We start from the raw sequence: 17,991 nt of genomic DNA on the forward strand, positions 1-17,991 counted from the left end.
GTTTCCAAGCGAATAAACCGCTGCGTTTTCAATGATAAACAATAACAAAGGAGTGGGTGATTGACATTCTTTAAAATCCAAATTCGAGGTAATCATACATCGCTTTGGTGATTGACATGACGGAAAAACATGACGCGGCGCTTCAAATAAGCCCACTTCACATCGAATAAGGCGGGGAATTTCTCCGAGTTCTTAGAAACTTATAACAAACAAAATATCAAGTGCGACTTTTTGTAAAGCGTCATTGAAATTTGAGCTTTTCGTCCCTGAGCTGATACACAGGGCAATGATGATCAAGGAAAAATAATTTAAAATAGCCAAAATCTGGTTAGGTGCACTTCGGCCTCACATTATTTGTGTATTAAAAATCAGTCCGTAATACAAGGAACCTATTGCCGCTGAAGAAATTGTGTCTTTTCTCTCTATCTGGAATTGCGCGTTTTCCAGGTTTTTCCGTCATGTCATGGTGATTAGTTCCCAGGTTGCCATGGGGACGGCAGTAGGAATAAGCTCCTACTTCCTATAACATGGTCCCATACGGCGTGCGTCTTGACACCTCTGACAACTAATTTATCCAGTGCAATCCTATTCTAGTGCCCGTGGTAGATGGTGTATATCATTGCCCGTGGTAAATGGTGTCTATTCTATTGCCCGTGGTAAATGGTGTCTATTCTATGGCCCGTGGTAAATGGTGCCTATTCTATTGCCCGTGGTAAATGGTGCCTATTCTATTGCCCGTGGTAAATGGTGTCTATTCTATTGCCCGTGGTAAATGGTGTCTATTCTATTGCCCGTGGTAAATGGTGCCTATTCTATTGCCCGTGGTAAATGGTGCCTATTCTATGGCCCGTGGTAGATGTTCTATATTCTATTGCCCGTGGTAGATGGTGTATATATTATTGCCCGTGGTAGATGGTGTCTATTCTATTGCCCGTGGTAAATGGTGTCTATTCTATTGCCCGTGGTAAATGGTGTCTATTCTATTGCCCGTGGTAAATGGTGTCTATTCTATTGCCCGAGGTAAATGGTGTATATCTTATTGCCCGTGGTAAATGGTGTCTATTCTATTGCCCGTGGTAAATGTTGTCTATTCTATTGCCCGTGGTAAATGGTGTCTATTCTATTGCCCGTGGTAAATGGTGTCTATTCTATTGCCCGTGGTAAATGGTGTCTATTCTATTGCCCGAGGTAAATGGTGTATATCTTATTGCCCGTGGTAAATGGTGTCTATTCTATTGCCCGTGGTAAATGGTGTCTATTCTATTGCCCGAGGTAAATGGTGTATATCTTATTGCCCGTGGTAAATGGTGTCTATTCTATTGCCCGTGGTAGATGTTCTATATTCTATTGCCCGAGGTAAATATCTTATTGCCCGTGGTAAATGGTGTCTATTCTATGGCCCGTGGTAGATGGTGTCTATTTCATTGTCCGTGCCAGATCATATCTATCCTATCAATTGACCGTGGGAGATTAGAATATTTCAGGTCGAATAAAGAGTATGATACGCGAGTACGAAGTCAATAATACATACCTGAGACGTGTAAGAGGTAGTTTCAGTAATCTGCCTTGGTATCTGAGGCGGATTTGTTTCTTGCTTAAAAAGATTTGTCTGGATTGACCTCCGATACGCACAAAGTAATTTCTCTTGCGCCATACGATGGGTAATCTCTTCCTTCCGTATCTGACCTGTAGACCGGACGGTCGTTTTTTGTAGAGTAGTCTATATCGTCTTCGGCGTAAAATGCGTTGGCGCTTACGCCTGCGTGCACGAACTTTTCGTCGACGCTTTCTTCGAAGCTGACTGCGTCTTCTACGACGTCTACGTCGTCGTCTACGGCGGCTTCTACGCTGCCGGCGACGTTTACGTCGACGCTTGCGACGTCTTTGACGTCTGATTCGTCGTCGCCATCCGGTTAGTCGTCTGCGTAATCTTTGGCGTTTTCGAGTGACTGGGCGCACTGTTACAAAACGGTGTCGAAGAGGCATCTTCACTTTACCCTGTTTGAAGGAAAGATGACGCCTCTTCTTTCTGTAGCGGACCACGAGGCCTCCTCTTTTGCCCTTGCGCAATGGGATCTTCCTTCCGCGGAAAAGAAGTCTGAAGATTGATAAAATAGTGAGTATGCAAGAATTCTTAAGGGATTGGGAACGCAATGTGGGATACCAATTGCTTTCGGCTACCGCGTGATCAAGCTTAATGGTTCCCAAGGTCACCAAGTCTCCCAGGAGCGGATCTAGGGGAGGGTTAAGGGGGTTTAAACCCCCCGTTTGGGCTGGCGGAAAGCTTCATGTAACAAAACACATTACCCCCTCCCCCTTTGTCATTGAGCCAAACCCCCTTTAGCGAAAAAGCTAGATCCACCGTTATTACTCTTCTGCTTTAAACCAGCTACCATCTGTTAAAAGCGGTTAAAGACCCTCATAATTTACTCAGAATGGAATATCCTTCGAATTTACCTGCAGTATTTAGTGAGAAGCCGAACAGGTTTCCTGACTTTCTTTCCGAACAGGATGTATTTTTGGGTGGTGATATCATAGTGGATGGATCCGGATTTTCCTCGCTTTGTGCACACAATAGGCGTTTTCCGTAGTCGGCGATTTCTGCGGCCCAGGCGTGGACGACGTTTTCGGCCTCTGCGACCTCGCCTTAGCCCTCTATTTCTACTACCGCCACGTCGTCCACGCTTCATCCTTAATCTTCGACGTCGAAGTTCTCTTCGTTTACGGCGTGCTGTGCGGCGTTTACGGCGGCGTCGCTTTCGGCGATTACGGCGTCTACGGCGCCTACGACGTCTACGCTGTCTACGGCGTCTCCGGCGACGTCTACGACGGCGTCGTCTTTGACGGCGTATTGGTCTCCTTCTAACTAAGAATCTTCGAAGGCCACTTAAGTTGGGTGGAATCTTTCGGAGATTAAAAGGTTTGCGACGGTTGTTTACACGGACTAAGAAACGTTTTTTGTCCTTTCGAGGATGGATAACAATGCGCTTCTCCCCTGATCGAATTCTGCAAAAAAAAAAAAAAAATGCATTACATTCACTTAACAGATCTTTCATCTTGATTATTGTTACCCTATTTCCCTTGGCAGATCATATCCTTTACAAGGGTAAAACCTTGCAACTATTCCACATCGCAACCTGTAAACCTATGGAATTTTTGTGGATTTATTGTCTTCTTCACACAAGCTTTTTGAAGGCTAGGATTAGGGTTTACTCACACAAGCCTCTTAAAGGCTAAGTATAGGGTGAGGGTACTCACACAAGCTTCCTGAAGGTTTTTATATGCCTCCATTTCCCGCGTAGTCGTTCTAATAACTTGCCATGTTTAAACTTTAACTTGGTGAGCTTCCGGCGGAAGAATCCACCCGAGGGCCTTACTCGAAAAGGTCTCTTCTTCTTTAGGTATAGTAGGGCTGTAGGATATAATATTGGGCCACGATAACGACGACGGCGACGCCTCGATGGGCGACCTTGACTACCTCCACGACCCTGGCGACCTCGGCGACGTCTACGACCCCCTCGACGCCTACGACGACGAAGTGGACGACGACGGCGCCTACGCCTTAATTTTCTTCTCCTGCGACGTCGTCGTCTTCGACGCCGTCTAATCCTCCTTAGTCGCCTTCGTCTTCTATTGCGTCGTCGTCTCAATTTTCGTGCTCTTTTCCTTAGACGTCTCAGCTTGTGACGGACGGTAACAACACGGCGGAGAATCTTTTTGAAGCGGTTCTTTCCACAGCAGCCGCTCTTTTCTACACGTCGGGTTACCATGCGTCGTTTACGTCCATAAACGTCAAAATCATTCTTCACACGAGCTTTGTTGCCCTTGATGAATACGTGTCGTGCTTTCCCGCCAAACTTGATAAAGTATATCTTACGTCCCCCACGACGCATAACATGGACCTTTCTGACGCGGCCGCGATAATGGACCATACGAATACGGCTTGGACCTGAAGTATGACAAGATTGATTATTAGGTGAAAGTAACTTTAAGAATTACCGTATAATCATCGTTGTTTAAAGTGCCCTCTTTACCCACACCCTTGCTATTATTTTCATTTAATATTGGAAGGTAGATAATGTTATAAAATCTCGAAATAACTAAGTTTAATAAAACTAAGTGTAATAGCAAAGTTCAATAAAAAAATTCGCATTGGCATCCGCAAATCCGCCGATGGAAATGGATGCCTTTTCACACTCGGTACTTTGCTAGGATGACAAAATGGCGGATGACAGAGGCCGTTTAAGCAAAGAGAATATTCCTTATAGTTATCAACATTTTATCATGATTATCAAATTGTCATAACAGTAAACATAAAGTCAGGTGCACGGCAAACCACCCTGCTTTCTTACCTCTTCTGAAATAACCATCTGAAAAACAGACAAACAAAGTGATTAGACACAGGTAGCCCACATAGCCTATTCATAGACAGATGATAGGTACATTACTTACTTTTTACCCCAAGGCAAAGGTTTTTCAGCTTTAGTTTTCCGCCTCTACCTGTAACAATAATCATTTGTTCACTTGTGATGTTGGTGCTAAAATATTATGATAATGTATTAAATCTTGTGTATGCTAGTCAGACAGGTCAATTTACTTTAAAATGATACTGTTACGAGCTATCAATCATAGTGGCTTGAAGTTATCTGGAGCTTTTGGATTCTTTGTGTGATTCGGTATTTGCGGATTTACGTAAGATTGCGGCGTACGCCTTCTTTTAAAAGCCCTACTCAGCTACGTCTATGTTATAGTTTTCAACCAATTGCAGGACAATTTATGACAAGAAAGAAATCTTCAAATAATCACCAAGACATAAAATCTTATGCTTTATTAATCAAATTCTATAAATATATCCCAACAAGCTCAATAAAAATAGCCTTCTGACACAATGCCGTAAAAGGCCTTGAAATATTGGGGGGGGGGGGGGGGAGGACGATACAGAAACATTAAGAAAATATTGGGGGGCACAGCCATGCTTCTATTGGTGATTTCCTTGTAATGTTTGTAAATAGTTGGGGGGAGGGGTGGGGGGAGGAGGGCACACACTAGGATAATAGGATGGTGCATCAGAGACGATAACATGATCACGATGCATCATCATACACTGTTTGCTAGTTCGACGTTATTTAGAATACGGTGTCTTCCAGGAGCTCAAAGTATGAGCCCCTAATGATTGCAAAATCACGACTTACCATGGCCCATACAGATAGACTTCAGAGTCAGCTCCCCTGCGAGCTCTAAAGAGAAAATGTGAGGCGATTTGCTATTACAATTTTAGACGAACAACGATGGCCACAATATAAACTGTGACAACGAACAACAAATAAGACCCAAACAGCAGCGCTCTGAAAAACGCAAGACTAGTTCCAGTACCGCGCGGTTAAACCAGCTTTTTTGTTTTGAAATGGCGGCGTTTTACAGGCGAACTGTCACATTTTGGCGAATGCTAAGAAAACTAGATCAAACTTAAGGCTATAATTTTTTCATGACTTCCTCATTATCAAGCAAATCTGTCATCTTTAGTACAGCACGGTTTTAATGCTGTACAGTAGGTCAAAACATCGACTGAAGTCAGCTTTTCGTACCTTTACTCGAATTATTCAACACTACGATTTTGCTTGTTTTCGTCAGAACACGCGCATGGGCATACGTTATTCAGCACTGTCGACCCAAACAAAGGCAGCGCAGGCCAGTAGACTGGTATCGGGGTGAGTTGGGAGCATAGTTTATATATACTGTTTAGTACAATCCGCATTTCCAGTCAGTCCACTCTTATTTGCTTGAGTTCTTAAGATTATTTTCTTGCGGAAATACTATATTTTGGTAACTTAGTACCAAAATACTAGTACTTAGCTGCTGTAAATATTGGAGGGGGGGGGGTGTTGAATGTTCCCATGATCCTTATTCACCCTCTTCCAATATCGTTTTTCTAAATGTTTTAAAAGAGCCCGGGACGAGCGCGCAGAAAACCATGTTCTAGATCTTTTGGACCTATTTTTTTTAATCGCTGCCCACATAAAAACGTAGTAAACGCGAATTCCTGAAGGTCGACTTCATAGACTTCTTCACATAGACAGTTCTCGGGCGGTAAAGAAGCAAAAACATTATTGACGCGGACTTCCAAATATGATTAGAAATGTCCTTATAAGGAATTGGCCGAGCGAGCTAGAAAAACGACAATTTTCACAACAAGATTATTGAATGCATGCATTATAGCGCTGCTCAATTTCTAAACAAATTACTAAAAATCACATGATTTTTAAAATTTTATGTCTCTTACGAAAAAAAGACACTTACGGTCAATGTAGACACGTCCAAACCGCGGGAGATTTACGAAACTTCTTCCTCCTTGACCTGGAAATAATACAAGAAGGTATGGGAAAGACTTACATTCCGGATTATCAACCTTTCCTTTTGGTGATCAAACATTGTGTTTGCCAAATATGGCCATGATCAAATATGGTGTTTGCCAAATATAGCCAAAATTAAATTGGTGTTTTCCAAATATAGCCATGACCAAATATGTTACCAAATATGGCCTTGATCAAATATGGTGTTTACCAAATATGGCATTGAGTAAATATTTTATTACACTTTGCTTTTAAAGTTATTACATTTCGCGTTTAAAATTGTTACATTTTGTGTTAATTATAAATTTCGCGCACAGTTTACGTTGAAAGTTGTTACATTTCCAGTTAAGATTTTTTTTGCGTTAGTTATTACATTTTGCGGCGTAACACTAGTCCTGTTAGCACAACCGAAATTTATTACCAAATTAAGAGTTGGCAAGGTGAAGATAAGACATCATAAAAAAGGTTTTATTCGACGATTATCATCGAAGCGCTTTCTAAAATAACAAACGGAAGGTACGGCTATTCCAATCACACTAGCGTTTTAGTACACAATACTTACGTTTAATGCGATAGCTTGGGTTTCTGTTGAAGAAAAGCGCTCTCCCTACAACATAGGACACAACGTAATCAAGATACTTCAGGCTCGTACCCAGGGTGGCGCGCGCGTGTGTGTGTGTGTGTGGGGGGGGGGGGGGGGGGTAGGGCCGGCCCGGCGGCCGAAAGTCCACTTCCGGTTCGCAATAGACGTGCTAAGTGTTGACAAAACTATAACCAAAAAATGCACTCTAGATCACTCAGGTATGTCATGAATCAAAAACATTTTTTTTTTATAAATACAACTTATTTTTTTTCAAAAAAAATCCGAGAATAAATGTCCCGTTAAAATGCTGGAATGGCATAAAAAATCCCTATTTGTTCTTTCGGAGGTGGTTTTTTTTATCAAAAAACTCTACCTCCTAGGCCCCAACCTCCTACCCCATCCCCGAAAAATTAGGTCCTCCTTTTTGGATTTCGTTGCACCCTCCAAGAAAACTCCTGGGTACGAGTATGTGCCGGATAATAGGGGACTTGCGCTTAGAGATCACGTGACTGTTTGGGTAGCAGACTAGCGCACTCAGGCTTTTAGGGGTCAGTGCGCCGCTCTTACAAGCTGCAATTTGATTGGACAAATGGACAATATCCGCACCTCGACACAAAGAACGGAGGGTCAGTGCGCCGCTCTTACAAGTTGCAATTTGATTGGACAAATGAAAAATATCCGCACCTCGACACAAAGAACGGAGGGTCAGTGCGCCGCTCTTACAAGTTGCAATTTGATTGGGCAAATGGACAATATCCGCACCTCGACACAAAGAACGAGAAGAATAGATACAAAAGAACTCCTTTGTAGAACAAAGACAATAGGAGACAAAGCAGCTGCTTACTTACTCGCTTTTAGCGGCAAAATAACGGCAAAAAAAAGCAACTTGTTCAGCGCTTACGAAAAAAGCCAGAATTCCTTTTTTTTTTAGAAATGGTTTAGTTTCATTTAAAGATTTTATTTTTCGTCTTTCCATGGATGTGACGTGCGCAGTCATTTCTGTGATTATTTTGGTTTAAATTGCCCCCCCCCCCCCCCCCGAGATTTCACGAGATTTATCTTAGCGCAAGTCCCCCATGGTAGAGAAAATGCTTCTGGTGGCTATAGAGGTTATGATGACAACGATGATGAAAACGGTGATCACTGTGTCATAAGAAGAGGTACCTATAAAGTGGTACACTATGATGGTGATGACGTTATGCACCAATTCACTCACGTTTACTGTAACGCCGCCTCTGCCCGAATTGCCGTCTGCGCGACCGGTGACGTCTCGCTTAAAGTGAGCAGAGAATTCGATTTAAGAATGGAACAGAAGCCCATCGCCATAATAGGTACTACGAATGAGCCTATCACTAAAAGCGTACATATGTGATATAGGTACTATGAGTGAACCCATCACTAGGAGTGTACAACTGTGATATAGGTACTATGAGTGAGCCCATCACTAGGAGCGTACAACTGTGATATAGGTACTATGAGTGAGTCCATCACTAGGAGCGTACAACTGTGATATAGGTACTATGAGTGAGCTCATCACTATTAGAAGTGCACAACTGTGATATAGGTACAATGAGTAAACCCATCACTAAGAGCGTACAACTGTCATATAGGTACTATGAGTGAGCCAATCAATAGAAGCGTACAACTGTGATACTTAATTACAGAGAGAATAAAGAGTGCATCATTAAATAAGAAAAAAACGTAAGTCTTGATGGTGTAACCATAAAGAATTTGATGATGACCGACAATTATGAGAAGACCACGACAAAAATAATAAAACATAATGACAAACATAAAATGGCATGATGATTGCCATGATGACATGGTGATGATGATGACGAAGGCGATGACGTTATGCACCAATTCACTTACGTTTCCTGTAACGCCGCCCCAGCCTGAATTGCCGTACGCGCGACAAGCGACGTCCCACTGAAAGTGAGCAGAGAATTTGATTTAGGAATGGAACAGAAGCCCATCGCCATGATAGTTACTATGAATGAACCTATCACTAAGAGCGTACAACTGTGACATAGGTACTATGAGTGAGCCCATCACTAGGAGCGTACAACTGTGATATAGGTACTATGAGTAAACCCATCACTAGGAGCGTACAACTGTGATATAGGTACTATGAGTGAGCCCATCACCAGGAGCTTACAACTGTGATATAGGTACTATGAGTGAGCCCATCACCAGGAGCTTACAACTGTGATATAGGTACTATGAGTGAGCCCATCACCAGGAGCTTACAACTGTGATATAGGTACTATGAGTGAGCCCATCACTAGGATCGTACAACTGTGATATAGGTACTATGAGTGAGCCCATCACTAGGAGCGTACAACTGTGATATAGGTACTATGAGTGAGCCCATCACCAGAAGCTTACAACTGTGATATAGGTACTATGAGTGAGCCCATCACCAGGAGCTTACAACTGTGATATAGGTACTATGAGTGAGCTCATCACCAGGAGCGTACAACTGTGATATAGTTACTATGAGTGAGCCCATCACTAGGAGCGTACAACTGTGATATAGGTACTATGAGTGAGCTCATCACCAGGAGCGTACAACTGTGATATAGGTACTATGAGCGAGCCCATCACTAGGAGCGTACAACTGTGATACTTAACTACAGAGAGAATAAAGAGCGCATCATTAAATAAGAGAAAAGATAAGACTTGATAGTGTAACGATAACGAATTTGATGATGACCGACAATTTTGATAAGACCACGACGAAAATAATAAAACATATGACAAATATCAAATGGCATGATGATTGCCATGATGACATGGTGATGATGATGACGAAGGCGATGACGTTATGCACCAATTCACTTACGTTTCCTGTAACGCCGCCCCAGCCTGAATTGCCGTACGCGCGACAAGCGACGTCCCACTGAAAGTGAGCAGAGAATTTGATTTAGGAATGGAACAGAAGCCCATCGCCATGATAGTTACTATGAATGAACCTATCACTAAGAGCGTACAACTGTGACATAGGTACTATGAGTGAGCCCATCACTAGGAGCGTACAACTGTGATATAGGTACTATGAGTAAACCCATCACTAGGAGCGTACAACTGTGATATAGGTACTATGAGTGAGCCCATCACCAGGAGCTTACAACTGTGATATAGGTACTATGAGTGAGCCCATCACCAGGAGCTTACAACTGTGATATAGGTACTATGAGTGAGCCCATCACCAGGAGCTTACAACTGTGATATAGGTACTATGAGTGAGCCCATCACTAGGATCGTACAACTGTGATATAGGTACTATGAGTGAGCCCATCACTAGGAGCGTACAACTGTGATATAGGTACTATGAGTGAGCCCATCACCAGAAGCTTACAACTGTGATATAGGTACTATGAGTGAGCCCATCACCAGGAGCTTACAACTGTGATATAGGTACTATGAGTGAGCTCATCACCAGGAGCGTACAACTGTGATATAGTTACTATGAGTGAGCCCATCACTAGGAGCGTACAACTGTGATATAGGTACTATGAGTGAGCTTATCACCAGGAGCGTACAACTGTGATATAGGTACTATGAGCGAGCCCATCACTAGGAGCGTACAACTGTGATACTTAACTACAGAGAGAATAAAGAGCGCATCATTAAATAAGAGAAAAGATAAGACTTGATAGTGTAACGATAACGAATTTGATGATGACCGACAATTTTGATAAGACCACGACGAAAATAATAAAACATATGACAAATATCAAATGGCATGATGATTGCCATGATGACATGGTGATGATGATGACGAAGGCGATGACGTTATGCACCAATTCACTTACGTTTCCTGTAACGCCGCCCCAGCCTGAATTGCCGTACGCGCGACAAGCGACGTCCCACTGAAAGTGAGCAGAGAATTTGATTTAGGAATGGAACAGAAGCCCATCGCCATGATAGTTACTATGAATGAACCTATCACTAAGAGCGTACAACTGTGACATAGGTACTATGAGTGAGCCCATCACTAGGAGTGTACAACTGTGATATAGGTACTATGAGTGAGCCCATCACTAAAAGCGTACAACTGTGATATAGGTACTATGAGTGAGCCCATCACCAGAAGCTTACAACTGTGATATAGTTACTATGAGTGAGCCCATCACTAAAAGCGTACAACTGTGATATAGTTACTATGAGTGAGCCCATCACTAGGAGCGTACAACTGTGATATAGGTACTATGAGTGAGCTCATCACCAGGAGCGTACAACTGTGATATAGGTACTATGAGCGAGCCCATCACTAGGAGCGTACAACTGTGATACTTAGCTACAGAGAGAATAAAGAGCGCATCATTAAATAAGAGAAAAGATAAGACTTGATAGTGTAACGATAACGAATTTGATGATGACCGACAATTATGATAAGACCACGACGAAAATAATAAAACATATGACAAATATAAAATGGCATGATGATTGCCATGATGACATGGTGATGATGATGACGAAGGCGATGACGTTATGCACCAATTCACTTACGTTTCCTGTAACGCCGCCCCAGCCTGAATTGCCGTACGCGCGACAAGCGACGTCCCACTGAAAGTGAGCAGAGAATTTGATTTAGGAATGGAACAGAAGCCCATCGCCATGATAGTTACTATGAATGAACCTATCACTAACAGCGTACAACTGTGACATAGGTACTATGAGTGAGCCTATCACTAGGAGCGTACAACTGTGATATAGGTACTATGAGTGAGCCCATCACTAAGAGCGTACAACTGTCATATAGGTACTATGAGTAAGCCCATCACTAGGAGCGTACAACTGTGATATAGGTACTATGAGTAAACCCATCACTAAGAGCGTACAACTGTCATATAGGTACTATGAGTAAACCCATCACTAGGAGCGTACAACTGTGATATAGGTACTATGAGTAAACCCATCACTAAGAGCGTACAACTGTCATATAGGTACTATGAGTGAGCCAATCAATAGAAGCGTACAATTGTGATACTTAATTACAGAGAGAATAAAGAGTGCATCATTAAAGAAGAAAAAAGATAAGACTTGATGGGGTAACCATAAAGAATTTGATGATGACCGACAATTATGATAAGACCACGACAAAAATAATAAAACATAATGACAAACATAAAATGGCATGATGATTGCCATGATGACATGGTGATGATGATGACGATGGTGATGACGTTATGCACCAATTCACTTACGTTTCCTGTAACGCCGCCCCAGCCTGAATTGCCGTACGCGCGACAAGCGACGTCCCACTGAAAGTGAGCAGAGAATTTGATTTAGGAATGGAACAGAAGCCCATCGCCATGATAGTTACTATGAATGAACCTATCACTAAGAGCGTACAACTGTGACATAGGTACTATGAGTGAGCCTATCACTAGGAGCGTACAACTGTGATATAGGTACTATGAGTGAGCCTATCACTAGGAGTGTACAACTGTGATATAGGTACTGTGAGTGAGCCCATCACTAGGAGCGTACAACTGTGATATAGGTACTATGAGTGAGCCCATTAGGAACGTATAAGATAGCATGATGTCAGCAATGTGTTGACATGGTCATATGATTATGTGTAATATGATGATGACTGATAAATACGATAAGACGATTACGAGACGAGACGATTATGGCGAAAATCATAACATATGGCATGATGATTGCGATGATGACGTGGTCAAGATGATGATGACATTATACTGCTATTTACTCACGTAATCTTTTACGGAATGAATTTCTTCCCGGTCTGCGCCTTAAGCGAGGAGCGAGAAAATAAATTTTATAGTTTGTACATTGGACGTACTTGAGATGTAAAGATAAAAAGATTTGTTTTTGTGGTTTTTATTTTACCTATAAATGCATTATTCTGCATTATTTTGAGTCTCGCTCTTTCTGAAATTATACTCAAATCACCCTTCGCTTGTGCTAGTGCCTCTTTAATGAATGTCCATCAACCACAATAGTAACAATACTTATTGTTTATCATTGAAAATACAACAGTTTATTCGCAAGTAAACTTCAAAATACCAATCCACGAATAAAGTATGATGTGTTATTGACGATTTGATTGAAATTATCTTGTTATTCGCTTTAATCAGCCGATGGAAATGGATGCTTTGAGTGACTCTCCATTAAGCGGGAGCATAAAATGGCGGCGTGATTGGCCTTCTTTTATGGTCATATCTGGCAAGTCTTCTTTCCCACTCTTGCATGTGCTGGTGTCCATTCAATAGTCATACCTCGTGTTCTTGAATGTCTTCGACGTCTTCCGAACAGTCTGCGCTTGTCTGCAACTATAATGAGCAACATTTATAAATTTATAAAAGGGATTCTTTAAAATGTCTTAAACACCATTGATCCGACGTGCGTGACGCATGGTTTCGTAGGCTACGAAACCCTATGATATGAATCGCAGTGAATTCCAATCCATGCTATGGACTTAACCTTTATGCAGTAAGACTCAATTTTCACCAATTTCCCTACTTTAGGACACCCCGCCCCTCCCCCCCCCACAAAATTCTTACACACTACCCTGTAGTATATCCCCACATTTTCTGCCCTCAGCTTCCCATGAGCCTGTCCTGTGTTTAGTATACATCACTCTTACCATTTTGCGCAGCGGGGGATTTCGCGACCTTGGTCGCAACTGAGAAAAAAAAATTAACGCATGATCAGTGATATTAGATACCCTTATAGAGTAGTGACCCAAACGATAAGCGAGTCTCTTCCGAGAACGGACATGTTGATCCTGACATTAAACGAGTCTCTCCCGAGAAGGAAAATGTTGATCTCGACGATAAGCGAGTCTCTCCCGAGAAGAGACATGTTGATCCCGATGATAAACAAGTCTCTCTCGAAAAGGGACATGTTGATCCTGACGATAAACGAGTCTTTCCCGAGAAGGGGCATGTTGATCCCGACGATAAACGAGTCTCTCCCGAAAAGGGACATGTTGATCCCGACGATAAACGAGTCTCTCCCGAAAAGGGACATGCTGATCCCGACGATAAACGAGTCTCTCTCGTAAAGGGACATGTTGATAGGTTCGCCAAATCAGCTTATGTTTTTTTCACACGTGGTATTTTGTCAGATAACAAAATAAGGGCTGACATGGACTCTGTTAATGGAAGACGACCTTTACCTTTGCTAGGAGCTGCGGTACTCTTTTTTTCCACGGTTGTTCCAGGTTCTACAAAGAGTGCACAAGTACATCCACATTATTATGTGTCCCCGTACAAAAAGTGCCAACATCGACAAGCATTTCTGGCGAATTATCGCTAAAAATGGATAAACCTAATAACGATCCAATCCCCAACCCTCCCCCTAAGACCGTAACCCTAGTTCCCTGCTCTAGCTCGATTCACGCTTTATATCCGCTTACTATAAAGGCCGATTACCCCTGCTTGTTTCCGCTTAAATTTGACGTTGATTGCCCATGCTCTGACTTGGTTCGCCCCCTTGTATCTGCTTACCCTTAAGGTTGAATGGAGCCGGCTCTGGCTCGCTTCGTTTCACGCGGTCAATAACAGCATTCTCGGTGAATCGAGAATCGGGCTCAGTCTCCGTAGGAGATGTGTCAGCAATGACAACAACCGCCCCGTAGCTATGGAAACACACATGTCAATCAATGACTGTCGTTTAAAAAAGTCTTGGGCCAGCAACTGGGAAACACGTGATAATCTTTAACGTTTGCGTCCAGGAACTCTTACTGACTAAGACAGTTAGTAGACGACAAAAATTTGAATTTCAAAGCAGACTCTAAAATAGGGTATGTAATGTGCTAGCAAACTAAAAAAGGACACTTTTCCTATCAAAAAATTGCTTGTTATAAGAGAAAACACAAACTTAGTCAAATCGACGACTGCTGAGTAGGACTGGGTCTCCAGCCGGCCATGATGCATTGCGCACCGTGTTATGCTTCCCCCAAAGGCCATCCAATATATAAATAACGTTTTTTTTGTAGTCTCTTTTTTTTTTATTTTCGCAATCTGTCATAACATCCACAGGTCAAGGCGTTATATTTACCCATATTTATAACAAAAACCTGTTTTCTTTTGCAATACGTGGAATCCTTTTAGACAAAGAACATCTTGGGCTAACAATCAAAACGCAACTTATTTAGCCCTTACTTATAAGCCAATTTTTTGTCAAAAAGGTTTTTTTTTTATTTTTTCGTCGTTCTCTGGCGTGACGGGCGAATTTTTCACTTATAGGCTATTAATTTGTACTAGCTGGAAGCCTGTGAAACATAACAAGCAGTCTTTACTCTATCACTTCGAGTCTTGCAGTGTCAGATCCTAGGTAATCCAAGAGAAGCCGATGTTTGGGAGCTAAAGACGTAAATTCATTTTTCGCCATGTGTTTGATATACCCCCCCCCCCCCCCTCCATTATTTTGTACAGCCTGCAAAGAGGGCCAACCAATCAGAATGCAACATTGATAAAATGCCATTATTAGGATTTGTAATGAAGCCAAATATGGAGAACGCATTCAGCTGAAGTATGGAAAAGCTGAAGAAATAAAAACTTTTTTTTTACTTCATTTAACAATTAAAGACACTGGCTAAATCAAATGCAACTCAGTAAATATCAGCTAACTGAGGTAACCGGACTCGTTTCACTTAACACCCTTTGTTTTCAATAAACAAGGCAGGTAAACGACGTTTTCGTCGTTTGTAGCAAAGACATAACATTACACGTAAGCTGAAAAATGTAACGTAACGTCTGGAGGTAACACGACTCGTGGTATCTTAGCCCCCTATTGTCTTTTTTTAAAAGAAGTCATTATTCCACGTAGGTCAAAAAATGAAAGGAGGGTTAAAAAGGTAATGAGCACCCGACCCGCACAGACAAATCCAACAAATTATTATTGGCTAATTTGCACAGCGATATATCAGAGAAAAAATATCGGCAGATCAAGTTCCACTAATACAAACAGCAAAAAAAAAATCCGTTTCCGTCATGTCAAATAACAAATACTCCATCCTCTATCTGTTTCCATTCTACAACACAGAAACTTCTTCTTTTGGGAGAAATTATAGCAGTGCCATAACCAAGATGGTTTGCGGATATTGATGCAGTAGTTTATGGTTAAGGGCAGGTTATTACGTAAAAATTTTGAAAAAAAGTTTATAATTTCATTATTGAAAACATCACAGGTCAGCAAGGTGGTTTGGCGGTTGAACTTTAAAAAAAAAAAAAAACAGGTCAGTTATAAACATCGGCGTCATCTCTTTCGATATTCTTAACTCGAAATTTTGGTTTTCAAGGTTGAGCTAGAGCTATTCCAAATCAAAGGGAAACAGTAAGAGAAAATAGCTTGTATATCTCTGCAATTAGCGACATTGAACTCATTAGGGCCTTTCACACCTATCACAAAACCTTTCACACCCTAAACATCGGCGCTTAACACATTTTTACTGAAATAAAAGTTCACAGAATAAAAAAGGACGACGATAAATATCTTCTCGGATAAAATAAAAAAGAGGAAAACCCAGACTTATTTAAATGTTTAGAAAAGGCACAGAAGTATTCAATAGAATAAAATGAAAGATATGCGATAGTTTTTATACTTTGAGGAATAAATGGCGATGATAGAGAAGCACTTATTGTTTTAAATCAAGGCATCAAGGCATTAAGAGGTAGCATAGAAAAAGTTAAAAGTTATAAAAATGTGTAAAAAAAGGAAAAAAAGGTAGGTTGTGAGAAAAAAAAGATGTTTACTGTACTCATAGCGCTTTTCAAACGGTAGACAATTTCAAACTTTGTAAAAAAATAATCAAATTGATACGAAAGCAATAAAGGTCGAAAATATAAAAAGTAGAATACTTACAGCAGCAGTATCGAGAGGAATCTCCACATTTTGTCCAAATATTGGACATGCGGATTAATGGAGAGCTTCCATCCTCGACTGACGAAAGCTGCCGCGCGCCTCGGCTTATGAACTGTTCGTCAATAATAAATGAAAGATGCCATACTTTGTTTGCGAAAACAGGGGCTGAACACTTGTTGCTTCGTAGAAATACAATGCAGGTTAGCCAGCGGGCGGTTAAAGAGGTAAAAAGGGGATTTAATCGGGAATTAAAATACAATAGATCAAAGATAGTAGGCAATGTAATGAAAATAATAGAATGTTCAAACATATTATTGTCCATTTGATTGCAACGTTGAATTCCTGTAACAAATATACAAAGAGTTTTATCTCTCCTCCTTGAATCTATTAGTCATCTAGGTGGACAAGCAGGTCCTTTGCAGGCAATTTTTATTTACTTTTATAAAGAAAAATTGTTTTCCTTGAAATAAAACACGACTGCCTTATTTTGACACGAATCAACAAAATTAACTCATTCCAAGCATGGAACTGGTTCAAGTTTCTTCTGTTTCATACCCGAAGTACAAAGGTCTCTCAGACTGCGTTGTTTATTAGCGCCCGACCGATAAATTTAACTTTTTTTAAACGTCGAGGCGGCCACCGGGTTTGTTTAGATATCTGTGAGGCGCCAATTGTAGTTGATTTTGATTATTTAGAAATTGATGAGGGTAACACTTCAGAGTAAAAATATTTAGATGAAGTAAGTTAAAACTGCAGCGATGGGCACAATACATTCTCCTAAAAGAGATCCTCAACAATGCCGATATGGGAAAACAACTTTAGCGATAAGCATGCATGGACAGAGATTCATGAAGAAAAATTTTTATTGGAATGAGATAATTATAATAACCATAACAAGTAAGGTAATCCAAATATTTTGGTTAAAAGCCGGAACAATTGACTTGTGTTTCTTGTTCTTTTAATGTCCCTGCCCCTCTAAAACAGTTTTCTTTCTTGATCAAAGGGAAGTTAAGGAAATGATAGATGGATAAGATAAATAGAATAATACAATTGCAAATGTCTATGTATACAATTCAGCAGCTTAGAAGCCTAAGTCAGGGGCGTACGCAGGATTTTAACAAGTTGCAGTCAAAGCATTCAAAAGCTGAATGAGGGCGTGGCCCCTCATCCTGCATCCCCGTGAAGATTTCATAGCTCCCGCTTTTGGGTTTG

At 41.3% G+C, this 17,991-nt stretch overlaps 1 protein-coding gene across 5 annotated transcripts in view; it reads right to left on the reverse strand.

Annotated features, from left to right (window-relative positions):
- The window catches only part of LOC5506378 (trichohyalin), a 39,043-nt gene extending 22,150 nt beyond the window's left edge, over positions 1-16,893 (reverse strand). The window contains exons 1-19 of one of the 5 annotated variants that reach the window (XM_048723126.1): positions 16,780-16,893; positions 14,421-14,551; positions 14,090-14,137; positions 13,556-13,594; positions 13,188-13,241; positions 12,147-12,203; positions 11,449-11,505; positions 10,752-10,808; positions 9,779-9,835; positions 8,806-8,862; positions 8,150-8,206; positions 6,913-6,957; positions 6,298-6,354; positions 5,193-5,237; positions 4,453-4,500; positions 4,353-4,370; positions 3,259-3,949; positions 2,458-3,006; positions 1,532-2,098 (exon numbers count right to left, since the gene is read on the reverse strand). In XM_048723126.1, the coding sequence (XP_048579083.1) occupies positions 1,532-2,098; positions 2,458-3,006; positions 3,259-3,949; positions 4,353-4,370; positions 4,453-4,500; positions 5,193-5,237; positions 6,298-6,354; positions 6,913-6,957; positions 8,150-8,206; positions 8,806-8,862; positions 9,779-9,835; positions 10,752-10,808; positions 11,449-11,505; positions 12,147-12,203; positions 13,188-13,241; positions 13,556-13,594; positions 14,090-14,137; positions 14,421-14,551; positions 16,780-16,808 (2,663 nt within the window). In that variant the 5' untranslated portion in view covers positions 16,809-16,893. Of the gene's footprint in view, positions 1-1,531; positions 2,099-2,457; positions 3,007-3,258; positions 3,950-4,352; positions 4,371-4,452; positions 4,501-5,192; positions 5,238-6,297; positions 6,355-6,912; positions 6,958-8,149; positions 8,207-8,805; positions 8,863-9,778; positions 9,836-10,751; positions 10,809-11,448; positions 11,506-12,146; positions 12,204-12,662; positions 12,707-13,187; positions 13,242-13,555; positions 13,595-14,089; positions 14,138-14,420; positions 14,552-16,779 lie in introns of those variants that run through there. The other 4 variants (XM_048723127.1, XM_048723128.1, XM_032374733.2 and 1 more) reach the window with 4 other exon arrangements.
- Positions 16,894-17,991: the final 1,098 nt, after the last annotated feature.

Source organism: Nematostella vectensis, chromosome 15 (genome assembly GCF_932526225.1).
Source record: "Nematostella vectensis chromosome 15, jaNemVect1.1, whole genome shotgun sequence".
NCBI classification, from domain to species: Eukaryota; Metazoa; Cnidaria; class Anthozoa; order Actiniaria; family Edwardsiidae; genus Nematostella; species Nematostella vectensis.